At 56.4% G+C, this 17,144-nt stretch overlaps 1 protein-coding gene and 1 pseudogene across 1 annotated transcript; both read left to right on the forward strand.

Moving 5' to 3' along the window:
* Positions 1–3,898, forward strand: part of LOC119109297 (kinesin light chain-like) — a 30,766-nt pseudogene extending 26,868 nt beyond the window's left edge.
* Positions 3,899–8,253: 4,355 nt separating this feature from the next.
* On the forward strand, positions 8,254–16,070 carry LOC119107972 (failed axon connections homolog). The gene is made up of 2 exons (XM_037231562.1): positions 8,254–8,414; positions 15,074–16,070. The coding sequence occupies exons 1-2, from the start codon at positions 8,254–8,256 to the stop codon at positions 15,810–15,812; spliced, it is 900 nt and encodes a 299-aa protein (XP_037087457.1). The 3' UTR covers positions 15,813–16,070.
* Positions 16,071–17,144: the final 1,074 nt, after the last annotated feature.

Raw genomic sequence — 17,144 nt, forward strand, 5'->3', positions numbered from 1 at the left:
ACGCACCTACGCCACACTTGTGCGGGTCGTCGAGCGCAGCACACCACTGAACCACACCACGGCCCCGTACCGCAAACCGTTGCCATCAGCGCTGGTCTTACGACGTGGTCGGCGGACATTCGCAGCAGAGTTCGCATACCACGAATGCGGGCGTCCGATTGCTCTTGTGTCAGTCTAGAGAGCCCGGACCGGTCATGAGCTAGGCGCGTTACGTACGGCGCGGAATCTGCACCCGCCGGCGGCCGCGGCCAAGCGTGGTCCTGGGCGCTGTGTTGTAGAGCTCCGATGTGGCGTCGCGGCCGAGGCGCGCCGGTTCGAGTGCTTTCTCCGTTGAGTTGGTCACGGCGGCCGTGTTCGATGTTCGCATGCGCGGACCGGCCCCCCGTGTGGGGCGTTGTGTGGGGTGGGGTGCGGTGCGGCGGGGCAGCTCACAGCCAGCATGCCGTTCACCCGGTCGTTCTCCTCCCCCCCCCCCCCCCCCCGTCCTCTCCCCCGCCCTTTCTCCGTCTCGCTCTATGTAGACTCCGTCTGTCGCTGTGTCTGTCACGGGCTCTGGCTGTGTGGGCTCTCCGTCTCGGCCTCTGCCTCTATCTGGTGTCGTGTTCGGTTGCACGCGTGCTCGCCGCTCCTTCGTATAGCATGGTTGCAGCCCGTCGGCCCGGCAGCCGCGCGCGCAGTCGCCACGTAAGTACGGCGGGGGTCCGCCGGTGGCCGCCGGCGGCGACGGCGCCCGGCGCCCGGCGCCCGGCCAGCCCCTCGGCGCGGCACGGGCTCCCGGCCGACAGGCCCCGTACCGGCACGGAAGGCGGTCACCGCTCAAGCGCCATCGAAGACGGACATTTGTTTGCCCATGCTCAGTCAGGCAGTGGATAACAGCGCCTCTTCTGCCAAGCTGGACGAAGTGATCCTATTTATGTTTTGTCCCGTTTTGTTTCTAGTTCAGTAACTTTCGTCACAATGCATTACTAAAACATTGTTTACAACGATGGTCCTTTTTTGTCCTTGTGACGACGGTCTATTTTCCTCTCCCTGTAGTCATCCAACCATGGACCCCGGCGGCTTGACTAACGGCTGTTGAGCGGCGGGCCCGGTGCGGCGGCGGGCGAGCACGGGGGCGCGTGCGGTGCGGCCGGCCTGCCCTGTCTGACGTCACCACTCCTCCCACAGCCGGGCGCGGCGCCCGAGGGCGCGCGCGCCGCCGCCGCCGCCGACGACGCCCGCCAGGCGGCCGGACTAAAAACAAAGCTGTTCCACGCGCTGGGGCTGCAGTCGTGAGGCTGGCGTCGGCCGCGGACTAGCGCAGTGGCTGGACAGACAGACAGACGGCGGCGGGCGCGCCCCTCTGCTGCAGACGAGTGTACATACGTAGCGCGCGACCCGGGCGGCGGGGAGGGAGGCGGTCAGAGGGCGGCTTCCGAATCTGTGCTGTGATAGCGGCCGGGCGCGCGGACGCCCCCCGACCAGCGCGGACCGGACCGGACCGGACCCCCGCGCTGCACGGCCGCTGGCCGGCGCCCCGGCTCGCCGGCCGGCCGGCGTGGCCGTATTTATGTATCTGGCGTGACGGTACGGCTGCTGTAGTATTTTTTACGTTGTGCTGCTCGGCGCACCGCGTGTGGCGGCTACTGCTGACCGCAGCGACGATCATCGGCGCCGACCTGGCCACCACCCGCCCGCCCGTACTTAGTGCGAGTTTGGTTTTGTTTGTCGGCGCAGACGGTGGACACCTTATTTATGTATGGCTGCGCAAGCCCGGCCCACTGTTCATTGCCAATAAAAAGCTCTATGATTATTTCGTCCTTTTGTTCAGTTGTAGCGAACGCGTGCGGTGTTGTGTTCGGCGACCTCCGCGCGTGGCTGTGCTCTTGGTGCGGGCGGCGCCGTCCTGCTGCTGTTTGGGTGCGGACCCGCATGCTTGTGCCCGCGACCAGCGTCCGCCGCCAGCTGCGGCCCGCTCTCTTACATTCTATCTCTCTCTGTCTCTCCCTCGCCTTCCCGTCCGCAGCATGCTTCGGCCCGCCGCCGCCGCTGACCGCCGTGACCTCGCTGGGAGGCGCGTTGGGAGCGACCCCCCCCGCGACGAAGCCTCTTCCTACAACCGGCTGGGGGCCCTGCTGGCGGGAGGATCCCCTCCGCGACGAAACCTCACCCTGGAACCAGCCGACAGAAGGGCTTCCTCCCCGGTGAAGCCCAGTCTGCGACCCGACTGCGAACTGTGGCAGTGGGAGGGGCCCCTTCACAGCCCCGTCCCCGGGTACCTCCCCCCCCCCCTCCCCTAGGCGCCGGTTGACAGGGAACTTTTGGCCGGGGTTCTTGGGACGTCGAAGTCGAATGTGACCGTTTGACGTGCGATCTTCCGCCATCCAGGCGAGAGACGTCGGCGTGGCTGGGGTCAAATATGGTCGAAAGTCAGCTTGAAGGCGCAACAAGACACTCACGTTTAGTGCGTCGGATAAAGTATGGCTACAGAACTCCCCGAGGGCTGTGCTTTGTGTGTTGAATGCTGAAGTTTTCCTTTTGTCAAAGCTTTACCCCAGGGGGGCAGAATGACCCCGGCTGTCGATGCGTCCTAAATCCCCAGTCATCAGTATCGAGCTTTACCCTTAATGGAAAGCTTTATGCTTCTTTCAAGTACCTACGCCGCGTCGCCAGTTGTGAATGGAACTGGAGCTGACGCTGGCGGGCGTGAATTGCTGGGGCGGTCGGGGAACTGGGCTGCGGTGGGCGGGGCTGGTCTGGCTGGGGTGCAAACACTCCCCGACGCTGCTGGCCGACCGCGTGTGACCCATCCTTCGCCTGATCATCGATCTCGGGACAAACGAACCGGCCGGTGCCGTGACGACCAGCGCCCGCCGGCGCCGCGCCGCTGCATGCCGCATTTGTCGCCAGTCGCTGCTGCCAACTAACGCGGCGAAACGGCCCGTTTTCGCCCCACTTCTAGCCAGGCCGCATCCGCCGATCAGGCTCGCTGACAAAACTGCGCGCCTCCATCCGCCGCTCCTCGGCCAAACTCGTCGACCGGATCAAGGGTCGGGCCGACGAGAGCAGGTGAGCCGCCAGGAGGTCGGGTCAGGCCAGGTCAGGTCAGACGGGCGGCGCCGCTGCGGGCGCTCGGGCCGGGTAAGTGGCCTGCCGGGTGTCGATCGGCGGCGCCGTTGCGGCGCTCGGGGCCGGGTAAGTGGCCTGCCGGCCGCCGATCGGGCGGCCGCCGGCAGTTTTAGTGGCTTGGCTTGATTCACCGCATGCCTCACATTCTCCGCCCTGAGTCGGCGCCACGGTTGGCTCCTTTCCGTCGGGTTAGTGCGGGTGCCGCTGAGCTGTGCGCCGTGCCTCACCGCCGAGCCGGACCACGGACCACTGACCGCTGACACTGTGCTCCTGTCTGGTTTCAGCATGAAAAGGGCAAAGTCAATGTCCGTTCTTAGTAACGCGGAGGTGAGTGACCTGGTTTGTCATCCAGTGGTACGTATTGCGTTGTTTGACACAGACTTGCGTGCTCTTTGTGCTCTAGGTTTGCTAAAATCTGTGTGTTGTTATAGTTTGAAGACGCTACGTTGTGTCAATATAGCGGAAAGGTATCACCTGGCGTGCACGCATCGCTATCGCTAACGTCTCAGATACAACTGTCCTCATCACCGCTGAACGGGTTAGTCGTGCATTGGCGTTTTATGGCGCGCTGACTGCAATGATCATTTCTGAACGGCTCGGCAAAGGATCGGATCATATCACACGAGCCGTTGTGACGATCTACTTGCAGGTACATGCGGGGCTTGCTGATACTGCTCCTGTTTTTCAGACTAGCGAGCCGCGCCCCCCTTCTTGTGGCTTCGCTCGGACCACCAGCACTGAGCACATCAGAACCACCACGTCGTAAGCTTCGCTGGCCGGCCGCCAGGGTGCCGGCGCCAGCGGCGGGCGTGCTCTGGCCGTCACAGAGAGACGCTGTCGCTGCGCCGTTGGCCGCCGCCGCCGACACCCCCGCACGCGCGACTGCCTGCGCTAGCGGCGCGTGCTTCGATTCTGAACTGTGATGTCTGCTCGGCGTGCGGGATGGCGTGGCGGTTTGGTCGGTCGTTTTGGGCTGCCGTTCGGCGCGCCGGCTTGGCGGCGGGCGACCACGACCCGGTGCCTCCTGTTTATCTCGCGTGGCGGCCGGTCGCGCTGTTGTTTTCTTGGTTTGCGAATGGCCGGGAGGGCGTGCGGTGAGCGGGGACGCGTGCCGGTCAGCGCCAACATTCCTCGTTTCCCTGGTTTGGTCGGGTCGGTGCCCGCCCGGCGCGGCTGCCCGCGCCGGGCGGGCAATGTCAGCTTTAACCTGGCGTAGTTGATATAGCGGGCGTCGGCCAGCCTGCCGCGGCTCCTGGTTTGGGCGGGGCTCGTCCGGCGCCGCCGACCGCCGCCGCCGGCACTGTTCGCCTCCGCCGCGGAGCCGGACGTGTGACGTCACGGGGTGGGGGTGGTTGACGTCAGCCGGGCTCCGCCGCCGTTCCATGTGCTTTTTATGGTGATTATTCTCAAAATAAATGGTTACCAAAGACAGTGGCGTGGTGTTAGTGGCTGGTTGGATGGCATTGCAACTCAGTGGGTGGAATTCTGTCATTACGCAGCTTACAGTTGAGATTGCCTCGGAGATGAGAACTGTTGATGTTTTGGGGTGGTATATGGCAACGAATTGGTAGCATATAAACGTGGAAGTTCCTGGGATGGCTCTACCTACAATCGGCTATGCTAGATGAGTTTGTAAGGGGATTTTGCGCTTGTAGGGCATTGGTCTATCATGTCAATTACCTGAACACTTATTATCTGAGAGCTATTCAAGGCTGTTGATCAAACTTGGAGTTTCACCCAGCACAATGCGACCCCAGAGACATCACGTGAGAGCGGACAAAAGGCAATGCCCTTGGTGTTAGAAGGGTGTTGAACTGTCGGAATCAAGGGCGTTTTGCGTGTACATCGTGAAAGAAAAAAATACAGAGCCCAGGCGTTGCAGCCTCCCATGGGCCACGCGGCGTCAGACCTTGCAGCTAGCGCCCGGCGGCAGTCAACGGGCGGGTCAAACTACCGCGTATCGGAAGATGGTACTGATGCTTTATGAAATCAACTGGTATTTCTGTCGAAGGATCCCGGGCCTTAGGTTTCACCTGTGCGATTGTCAGATTGATCGCCGGGACGGATTAGCGCGTACAGCACCACGAACTCGGGCGCGATGGCGTACTTAATGTTGCTCGTGTTGCAACTGATAATTCCGTTCAGTGAATCAACTTCTGAATCGCACGTGCAAAATTTTGCGGCCAGAAGGTGGAGGACATCCAGTTCAGCCGGGATCCCTGGCGGCTGCAGTTCTGGCGGCGTGGGACGGTAAGCGCTCTGGGCGATACGGAGGGCCCCCAGAGAGATATATCACGCACTGGTCCCTCCCTGATGCGGCACGCTCTCTGACGGAGACAGTTGGTGCGGGGTCGACGCATGGGCTCTCACTGATGCAAAATAATTATTTACCACGCGCAGGGAGTCCAACAATTGCTACGGAGACACCAATCGGACTTTCGGTCCTTGGTTGAAACGGTGCGTAGGACCTTTCGCTCGATATTGGGGCCTCTGACCAACACAGGGCATTTCAGCTGTCTAATTGTATATGGAAACCAATGCATCATCATATCTATATCTCCTTTCATTGCTAACAGGGCCGTGACCAGCGCAAGATGTTCTCTTTAATATGTGGGTTCCTGTCCCTGTTCCTGTTCAGCAAACGTGTCCTTGGCCGACCTGCGGCTCGTTGCCGACACGGGGTACCTTGTTAGGCACTGTAAGCCCTGACCAGCGCAGGAATCCCTTCACTGTTTCAGGAGCCTTGATCGATGTAAGAGGCCTTCTGATTGGCATCTGCAGGCCAACGCTTTGCCCTGCTTGGGCAAAGCGCCCTAGGGCTCACAGCGGCACCGAACCGACCTTTATATGGACGCTCTCACTCTCCCAGGGGCCTTTCAATCGGTCCCGGAGATTCTCCGGCACATTTAACGATTCGGCTTTCTGACTGGGTCTGTTCATATGACCTACGGCCTGCCCTCAGGCCCTTCAATCGGGTCATTGACCGTCAGCCTCAAGAGGTTATGGGCGGGCAGTCCTAAAGGTAGGGATCAGGGCAGGCAGCCTCAGAGGTAGAGACCAAGGCAGGCAGCCCCAAAGACAGGGATGGGGGAGGTAGTCCCAGAGGCAGGGATCAGGAGAGGCAGTCCGGGAGGCAGGAAGCGGCCATCCCATGTCTTCAAATCTGCACAGCGGATCATGACAGGATATGTCGGGAATTTAGATATGAGCGTAGTTTTTCGGCACTAACATTACCACAGCGTTATACCATAGCGAGAAATGCGCATGTCACTTGGCCAGATCGGATGCAATCAGTTGGCGTAGTTTTGGATGTAGTGTTTTTGTTCCCCTTCCTCCTCTGCCCCTTTTTCCTGACCCCTTCCTTCTTCTTAGCTGTTCAGTCCCCTCCCCAACTCATTTTGTGAAGCGACGTCCGGACGAAAAGTTGACTCGCCATTTGTCGACCGAGTTTTTACCAACTGCTGTACTAGTCAGCTTTTTACCAACCGCTGTACTAGTCCGAGTCGGCTAATGGCAAACTTCAAATTGCGAACATGCGAGATGACAAGATGGCGACGTGCCAAAACGTCAACGTCCGAAAATGACGAAGTAACTGAATGGCGTATCTCAAAATGACTTCGTACCAAAATGCAGACACGCCAGAACGGCAAGCGGCTAAAATGCAAACTTTTAAAGGGTCTTGCAAGGACCAAGTAGCGGCATACGCAAATGGAGACTTGCCAAAATGACGAAAAGCTAATTGGCGACAACAAAGCTGTATGTGAGACACCATCGTTTTCTCTATGGCGGCATGGAAGATCTCGGCGGCCAGGGCGACCCTCTGTACCGAAAACTGCTCCTGCTTATGTCTTCTGCGGCAGATGAGTAATGGGAAATGTTGTCCTTATCTTCGTCTGATATTCTACAGCGGTTAGCTTCGAAGATATCTGCCCCGTAAGGTATGACATCAGTGAAAGGCTGCCGAAGTGATATGACGTCATAAAGAGCTCGGCTGGCGCTGATGCGCCACGGCGATAAACACGGCAGAAAAAAGTCTCACGACTTTTGGCTGTCAGTTCCCGAACCTTTGAGATCTGAGCCTGAAGGTCGAATGCTGCCCGCAGTGAACCACCTTGCAAATGCCCGCCAGAATGCATGACCCCAGTTGCGGTAATAATAGCAAGTGGCTCCAAAGGGCGATAGATGGGCCTCGAGTCTGTGAAACGCCTATTCTGGCCTGTAAAGGACCTATTCTGACTGATGGAGGATGCATTATGGACCGTGGAGAGCCCATTCTGGCCTGTAGAGGGGTCATTCCTGGCCTGTAGAGAGCCCATTCTGGCCTAACGAGGGCCCATTCTTGGCCCGTAAAGGTCTCATTCTGACCTGCAGTGACCCCATTCTAATCCGTAGAGGGCCCATTATTGACTGCCGAGATATATTTTATCCTGCAGAGGATCCATTCTTACCCATATGATCTTATTTCACTTAATTTTGGTCTTTACTCTCTTATCCCAAGGGGCGGGCATTTTAGCATTTTTTAGCCTGCTCATCCCGACTTGACCATAGATCCCGCGCCCCTGCCTTCGGTGTACTTAAAAATTGCCTCGTTGAACCATCGGCCGATGCCCATCTATCTGGCTATGTGTTCCTTTAATTAGGTGAAACACCCCGTTAGATATGTTTCACGAATGGTTTTGACCACCTAAATATCAACGGCCCTTGGAGTCTTTAGCCAGATTGATAATGATCTGTCGGTGGTTCGCTGAGGCGATTTTGAAGAGGGCGTAGGGCTGGCCAATAGACATAATCCTTAGATTATCTCCAACTTGCCTTTGTAGGCAAGTCCAGGTGATTACCTCTGCGCATTTGTGCTTCTGAATTATAGAGAGTTTTCGATGATGTTTCGCCTGTTTATGCTTTCGTTTTTTGAAGGAGATATTGTTGGTGAAGGGAATTCCCTAACATTCCGCTTTCACTACAAGCGTCTAAAAGAAACCATCACATGTCTTCAAATCTGCTGACATTCTCCTAATCTGGCAACCGTGAACAACCAATAATCGCGTCCCAAGCCATCGGTGACGTGATCTTCGCCAATGTGTGTTCCGTTACTGCCGCTAGCAGTCAGCTGATTCTGCTCCGAGAGCCACGAGCAGTCGGAGAAACATGGAGGCGGTGTGCGCCCGGGTGTCTGCGCTCCTGCCAGACGATGTCAATACCTGGCTGGAAACCGCCTGGGGTTATCGTGCCACTCGCATTCTGGTCGGGCTGGCGCTGCTCCGGGTTGGCCTGAAGTTGTACAGCACTCACGTTCGTAGGCGACGCAGGTCAGTTACGCAACGCCCATGACGTCATTAAGTCGATCTGGATGGCTCTCTATCCCATTGGGCCACGGCAAGTCTGGCCTCTGGTTAGATTTCCTGGAAAGCGTGGACTTGAGCGGCCGAGCGAGCGCCACCTGTGGTTGTGTGGCACTGTCTGTCGCCATTCATAAGCGCGTCGATGTCGCTGACTTTAAAGCGATCTAAGCGCTGCTGTCCCCTCCCTGAGTCTTGTGTCAATGGGGCTATACGTACGCCTTCAGCTGCTGAGGCTATATGGCGTTGCCTGGCTCTCACCCTGGCAGGAAGGGCGGGCACCGCGGGGAATCGAACCCCGTACCTCTGGTTTCCCAGACGCTCAGTGGTGACGCAGACGCGTTAACCACTACACTACCGGCACCCCTTGAGTCTTATGGTGTTCAGATTATCTTCACTGGCGATCTCACAATTCTTTGTACCTCCAGTTCTTCTTTGCCTCCGAAGCAATATTTCTCCTTATCTACTCTGTTTAATGCCTCGACCACCAGCAAATACTACATAAAAGTGCGCTACCTGGCGCATCGTGCGCGAAGTGATAATAAAACAACGAAGACGGGTGTTTTTTTCATCTGCTGTACGCCTTGCTGCTTAGTGCTTTATCTCTTCAACCTCTGTGTCCCCTTGCATGCCTTTCTTTGCCATTTCCATCAATTTGTGCGCGCCCTGCAATGGGCCCTCCCCCAGCGAAATTCGGCACGCACTTATCTTCTCTATGTCACACTTCCTTGGCGCCGCTATCGCTCTCGTCGCGCATGACTTGGCGTCCAGGGTTAACCGTGCCCCCCCCCCCCCCTCCCGCGGCAGGGTGTCGCGACATGCCGTTCACCGTCGAGACCGGTGTGGATTGGGAGGTGACACGGGGGCCGCCGCGGTCTGGTTCTCGCACCAACAGCTGATTTTCTATAGTTTTTGTCGTAGTGGCGGTTCCCATCAACATTTTCTATAGTTTTGTCGTATTTTCTATAGTTTTTGTCGCATTCTATAGTTTTTTGTCGTATTTTCTATAGTTTTTTGTCGTTTTGGGCGGTTCCACCAACACGTAATGGCCGGCCACGGCCCAGTGCCGCCTACTGCCGTGCGTTACGCGCGCTCGGTACCACCAGTGCAGATCTGTTTGATTTGGGGCTGGTCCATGACCCCTCGAGTCCAATCGGAACCCCCACCCGTGATGAGTTTGGCCCCAAACCTTCTGCAACTTCATTATGTGCATACCGAACACCAAAAAGTAAAAGCTGACAATTACATGCATACTAAAGTTTTGCAATATTGTTTCACAGGAAAGATAGGCAACAAAAAGTGAGAGCGTTAATTTTTTAGAGCTCTACGCACGCACCAAAACTACCAGAACATTGCTGTTCTGCATTCTCCATGCTTTAATGCACAATTGGCATGTCGTGCTAGGTGTGGTCCTAGTTTGCGTTATTGCCCGCATGTTTTGGCGTTATTCAGCACCGTTCTAGATTGGTGGGCCTGCAAAAAAGCTGCGTTCGCTGCGATATTTTGTCACGACGTGTTATCGGATAATTAGAAATAACCGGTCGAATGTCGACACCAAAGAATGCGACGAAGCTACCAGGCCATGTACGAACTTTTGAAATGCGTCGACCTTCACTTGTGTGTGCTCCTGGGTGTCGCCGTCATCCCATGCCAGCGTTGCCGAAAGCACAGCCACGTCGACCGCGTTTGTCTGGCCCGTCACCCAGCGTGCGTCTGCTGCAATAGAAACCACGTCACCCTCTTCTGCTTGCATAGATGCTCCCCGGTGCGTCATGTGCGGGAATGGGCACGAAGCATGCCTCTGGGGACCGTGGCAGTAGAGCATGGCTACCGGGAGCGCGAACCCTTCCGCCGCCCTGTCCTACTGCGCATGATGCCCACACTCCGCAACCGGCCGCGAACGAAGAACCGGCCTCTAGCCCGGCCTCTGCGCACAGCAGCTCCACCCTCGGTTGACGCCTGCTCGCATCCCCCTCTCCGCTGCGTGGGGTCGTGACTGAACCCACAGGTGCGCAACCAACGGGACCCACTCCTCTTGGTCTGCTGGTGCCTTGCCGTCAGGTCCCGCATGTGGCGCTGACGCTGCGGCGCCCGACTGGACCACGTCGTTGCAGACCTCAGCTGGCCCCTCTGTGCCGTACCTCAGTTGGCCCCCAGCTGGTCCCTCTGTGCCGTACCTTGGTCGCACCTCAGCTGGCCCCTCTGTGCCGTACCTCAGCTGGCCCTCAACTGGCCCCTCTGTGCCGTACCTTGGTCGCACCTCAGCTGGCCCCTCTGTGCCGTACCTTGGTCGCACCTCAGCTGGCCCTTCTGAGCCGTACCTCGGCCGGACCTCAGCAGCCACACCAGATGAGTAAGCCGACTCCAAAGCCCCGTGCTCGGTCATCCGCGCTTACGGACGGAATCGCATTGCTTCGTAGGTGAGCCACCCTCTCGCAGCTGTGCACGTTTGAAGGCGGAGGCAGCTTTTTCTAAACCGCACTGAGTGTAGGTCTGGGCAGCCTCTCCACCCCTGCCCAAATGAGACCCAGCTTAGGCGTATTCCTGCTGCAGTACGACACACGATCTTTGGTATCTTACTATGCGGAAGAAGGGGCACGCAAACGCAAATCACCGGCAACACGAGACACAATTTCCGGACCCTTTTACTTCAAAGTGCTTGGTAGTCTCTGCATACCGCATACCGACAGCGTACAAAACTGACAAACTCACCAAACATACCGACAGTGTATATATTGTAACCCCCCCCCCCCCGAGTATATCGGCAGGCGTATAAACTCAAAAACCCCAACGAGCATACCGACAGTCTATAAACTGCAAAACCTCGCCGAGCATACCGACAGAGTATAAACTGCAAAACCTCGCCAAGGTGGCTTGGTGCTTAGCGTGCTCAATGCGTCTTTGCGTCGTCACATTCAAAATGACTAACTTCACGTTGCGGCTATTGTGAAGATTTCCAACTCTATCTCACCTTGATATCTTTTTATCTGTCTCTTCCACCCCGTGGCATGAAGTTTGTACCTTGTTCACTAATCCACCCGCCACTTACATTTGTCTCAGAGATTTCAACACTCAATCTCGAGCCTTGAGCTGTAATCGCAAGAGCACCTGCAGCATCCACATTGACACACTGCTGAATCCGCACTTCCTAATCTGCGGTAACAACCAAACGCCAACTCATTTCGCCACACATGCGCGAAGTACCACACGTTCAGTTGCAAACCTCGTCTGACACTACTAGAGGCATCGGACCCTTATTTACTTCATGCGTGCAGCCCGACCCCTACTTCAGTGATCACCACCCACTATACACTGCTCTTAAAAACCTTTTTGGGTCGACAGGTAATCATTTTCTCTGATAGAATTTCCTCAAGGCGGATTAGCTGTCACTAAAAAGTATCACGGCGACCTCGTCTTGGCTCCCCTTTCCTCGCCGACCTCTCCCATCATTACAGCATCAGCTTAGCAACATATGTGGCACACTCGACCTACCCCGGTGCACAAACCTGATGGTGGTGGAACACTGACTGCCAGCGGGGGTGGTCTTGAGGACAGGAACGCCAACTACGGCGGGGGCGCCAACGGGGGTTGGGGTGGAGGGCAGGGAACGTCAACTGCCAGCGGGGGAGGGGCGGGGGCGTGAGGCGCGGAACGCTGGCTGCCAACGGAAGTAGGCCTTGAGGGGAGCAACGTCGACTGCCAGCGGGGAAGGCTTCAAGGACCCGCGCAGAGCCCGCTTGCCAACGCTGGATCTGTCTGACTCGCGGGAGGACTGCCGCCGGACCCGCTGCCTGGCACGCGCGGCGACGCTGGATCTGTCTGACTCGCGGGGAGACTGCCGCCGGACCCGCTGCCTGGCACGCGCGGCGACGCTGGATCTGTCTGACTCGCGGGGAGACTGCCGCCGGACCCGCTGCCTGGTACGCGCGGCGACGCTGGATCTGTCTGACTCGCGGGAGGACTGCCGCCGGACCCGCTGCCTGGCACGCGCGGCGACGCTGGATCTGTCTGACTCGCGGGAGGACTGCCGCCGGACCCGCTGCCTGGCACGCGCGGCGACGCTGGATCTGTCTGACTCGCGGGGAGACTGCCGCCGGACCCGCTGCCTGGTACGCGCGGCGACGCTGGATCTGTCTGGCTCGCGGGGAGACTGCCGCCGGACCCGCTGCCTGGCACGCGCGGCGACGACATCTAAGGTGAAGCCGGTCAGCTGGGCAGACGCTCAAAAGAGGTGAAATGTTTCACCATGTTACGAAAATTGGGGGCGTCGTTAAATTTCTCCTAAAATAATGGCGTCAGCTGCACGTGACGTCACAGCTCAGCAGCGAGTGACGATGACAATACACAGCACCCGCTGCAGCACATCTCTTGAGAATGCCTCTACATTCGCACAACACTACACACACACACCGCCGACTCTTCCCAACACCCTGTTCACACTATAAGCTTTCCAACACTGCTGGGCTCCGGCGGGTGAGTCTATTCTTGGCCTCAAAGGAAATATGGGTGCAAGGCGCTCCTCCTCTTTCCTGGCAATCAAAAGTCCCATGTCTCTTTCAACCTGCTGTGTTCCCTCGAGCTTTCTGTCCTATTTTCGTCAACATTTGCGCTTTTGATCTTGATTAATGGTCGAATCAGAGATGTTATGGAACTAGTAATATTATTTTCCTTTTCAACAAGGTTTCTTTTCCGGCATAGCACTGTATAGCCTAATCACAGGTAAAAAGCCTTCTGACGGCAAATCAGCTGAAAGAGGGCTTCCCGCAGCTAATATGTAATAGCTTCTTAGTGCTATGAAGCGCGAGTTTCCAAAGTGAATGCGTTACGGTCGCATTATTCTTAGATTGAAAGGCTAATGGCAACGAAGTTTATAGGTCAGCCCTGTCAACGGGTTGCACAAAATTGAGTTGTTGGTTACCTCCATGGTCTGTCTTCTTTCGATGATATCGGCCCGTGCAAATAAATCACACGATCCTGTGATAACACATACATCGTAACGCATAATAATCCAAACATAACTCACATAGTAACACATAATAACGCGAACATAAATAACATAGTAACACTTAATAACACACACATAAATCGCATACATCACGTCAAAAGGAGTGTCCCAGCTTTTGGGCATATTTCAAAACACATACTTTTGTGGAACCTCCGGACCACTAAGTATAGTAACTGCACCGCGTAGCGCTACTGCAGCGCCGTCAAGACATAAAAAGGATATCAATTTGGATCATTATTAAAACCAAATTACGCTGTCAACACTTTGTGACAGCACTGTGCTTCTTTCCTGCAATTGTCGCGATCGCCGTCGTCATGACAACCGTCGTGGCACCCTTACTGGTGTAGATAAAAAGTGTGTGGTTGGGCCAGCGGGCGGCAAGGGCACTGGTTGAAGCGCTACTGAAAAGCGCATTGGTTGGAGTTTGAACTAGTGGCAAATGTGTCACTATGGACAATGTGATACTGCCATTCCCAAAGCTAAAGTGCGTCTTGAAAAGAACCACCGTGGTAAACGCCATAGGTGAGAAATCAAAGTCATAGTACAACGTTTCGTTGAATTCGTGGGATAAAATCTTCATTTTAATATCTTTTTGTCTAGACCGATTGTCTCAAGCTTTCGTAGCATTGATCACAAAACATTTGGGCGAATTGGTGTGTTCTTAACATCACAAAACATACCCGTTGAAAAAGCAACGCAAATGAAATGTATTACTTCCTTAGTGGTGAGCAATGGGTCGAATAATCTTGGAAGCGAATTCTTTCAATAGAAATTCTGAGCAACTCAGAAGAGTTTCGAGAAAACTGGTGCTACTGATAAAATAGCACGCGTCTAATCCAACAATGAATGAAAAGTACAAAAAAGGTGGCACGCTCCCTTCAGGATCCGAGCATGGAGTTGATTGACAATTGCTCTGGTATGCAGGCTGACTACCATCTGTTCGGACATTTACAGGTAGACTGCTGCCTGGTGGAACCTCAGGAGATCCCTGGTGTCCGGCTTGATGTCTGGAGGCAGATTGCAGTGTGGCGAGGCCCATGCAGATGGCCCACCGTCCGATGAGACCTTCACATATGTCCGCCTGTCTGATGAGGCGTTTGCAGGCAGCCGGTCGTGTGGCGGGATGTCTGCAGGTACCCGGCCGTATAGCGAGATGTCTGCAGGTGACCCAGTCTCTGGTGGGACGTCTGCAGGTGACCTGGTGTCCGATGGGACGTGTGTAGGTGACCCGGTGTCTGGTGGGACGTCTGCAGGTGACCCGGTGTCCGATGGGACGTGTGTAGGTGACCCAGTCTCTGGTGGGACGTCTGCAGGTGACCCGGTGTCTGGTGGGACGTCTGCAGGTGACCCGGTGGTCTGGTGGGACATCTGCAGGTGACCCGGTGTCTGACGGGACATCTGCAGGTGACCCGGTGTCTGGTGGGACATCTGCAGGTGACCCGGTGTCCGGTGGGACGTGTGTAGATGACCCGGTGCCTGGTGGGACGTGTGCAGGTGACCCGGTGTCTGGTGGGACGTGTGTAGGTGACCCGGTGCCTGGTGGGACGTCTGCAGATGATCCGGTGCCTGGTGGCACGCGTCTCCTCTGCGGCGCCATCTGACGGTGCCCTCTCCGCCTCCGCAGGGCCGAGTGGGCGGCTGTTGGTCGGGACGTCGTCGTGCTGCACCAGTTCGCGCGGGCTCGTTCGTGCCCCAACATCTCACCGTTCGCGGTCAAGGTCGAGACCTACCTGCGCGCCAACAACATCACGTACGTGGTGGACGACCGGGTGCCGTTCGGGCCGCGCGGCAAGTGCCCCTGGATCACGCTGAACGGCCGCGAGGTCGCTGACTCCACCCTCATCATCGACCACATCGCGCACGAACTGGGCGTCCGCATGACCTCCGACTGCTCGGAGCGGGACCTCGCGTGCGGCCGGGCCTTCCAGGTGATGTTTGAAGAACGCACCGCCTGGGGCGTCTTCTTCCGGCGCTACGTCCTGGACCGCATGCGATACGTGTGGCCCGAGTTCCCGAAAAACGTGCGGAAGTACATGCCGTTCGTGAAACTGGGCCTGCGCTTTGGGTTTGCGCGCCGCTCGAAGGAGCAGGGTATCGGTCTGTTTAGCGAGCCGGAACTGATGATGCTGATCGAGAAAGATTTGCTGGCACTGTCCACGTTTCTCGGCGACAAGCAGTTCATGCTGGGCTCGGCCATGACGGAGCTCGACTGCTGCGTGTTCGGCATGGTCGTGCAGCTGTTGTACATTTCCGGGCCGCACCTGGAGTTTTTCACGCGGCACCGCTGTCCAAACTTGGTGAAACACTGCGAGCGCATCAAGGAATTGTATTGGCAGGACTGGGACCAGTGTCTTGAGACGTGACCTGGGCGGGTGATGTGGCACGCGCTGGCCGACCACACCCATCAGCACTCGATATGGCCGCCTGGTCTGCTATCTGATAAAGTATCATATCGGCCCCCCATGGACGTTATCGCGTGTCACCTAGAGTGGGATATAATCTAGTCTGCACGTTGAGTGGAATGTAAGCCAGTCCAAGGTAGGCCTTGCTGTCCCGGCCTCCCTTCGGATGTAGAGATAAGCCCGGCGAGTGTGTGCACAAATACACGGTTTGTTTGAATAGCAGCTGCGGTACCGGTGTGCATGGCCACCAACCTCGCTACCAGACGGCGACTGTGCGCACTCAAACAGGAGGTGCGACGTGTTTATGACTGTTTTACCAAGCCAGAAGAACAACCAGCACATTTTGACTTCGATCTTTCATGCGTTGGCGTTAATATTTTACGCGCTGGAACAGAAGCCGACGTTGGCTTGTATGCCCCGACTACTAACACTCCCCGAAATTCTGTTATCAGCAACGCCACCGACAGTATTGGCCGACTACAGGTAGACCTCTACTGGGCTCTGGGCGGAGTCCAAATCGATTCCGGAGTCATCTATGTTTTCGACAGGTTCGATGAGAAGACGCAGGTAGTGTAAGACGCAAGTGTAAGCAAGAGGATGTACTCATAGCCTGACAGCATATTAGTGCACGCAATGCATTGGTCTGGTAAACTGCGCTATTATCAATCTTAAAGTACAATTTAGGCTTTTAAGAAGCCCGTGAACAATGACGTATTGAGGAGCGTATTTGCTGAACAAGGGAATTGTGTTTGTCTTAAGTTGTCATCCACTTGAAAGTATACCAAAACGTATCAGTGAGTTTATTTCATCACAGCTGATGCTTTAATATTCCAAACGTTGAATATTCCCTTTACTATCGTAAGGGCTGTCATTGCGGCTGCAACCATCGCTTGCCTGTGAGAAGGCAACGCCGGTACAGCTAAGGCAATCCCTCTTTCTATCCGCGCCATCCCAGTCATGTTTGAAGAGCCCAGCTAACCAATGGACATATCCACCGCTGTGTATATACGCTACCAGTTTAGCGCGAAATACTGTCAGCATCGCTCCGGCCACCGTGTGCTGGGCGCCGCCACCGATACCCGATGAAGCACGCGGCTGTCGCGTCGGTACTCGACGCCGAATCTCAGTAGCGACAACGGCACCGAGCCGGCCGATAGCGGCACACCTCCGCAACCAGAGCAAGTGTACCACCGCCATGATCGTTGCATCATGACCTGTGTCGCTCAGAGATACACGGGAATGCCCGGCGATGGCACCACATTTCTCGTCGATGTTAACATACGTCCGGGTGGC

The sequence above is a fragment of the Pollicipes pollicipes genome, unplaced genomic scaffold (genome assembly GCF_011947565.3).
Source record: "Pollicipes pollicipes isolate AB1234 unplaced genomic scaffold, Ppol_2.1 Scaffold_2555;HRSCAF=2994_pilon_pilon_pilon, whole genome shotgun sequence".
Lineage (NCBI taxonomy): Eukaryota > Metazoa > Arthropoda > Thecostraca > Pollicipedomorpha > Pollicipedidae > Pollicipes > Pollicipes pollicipes.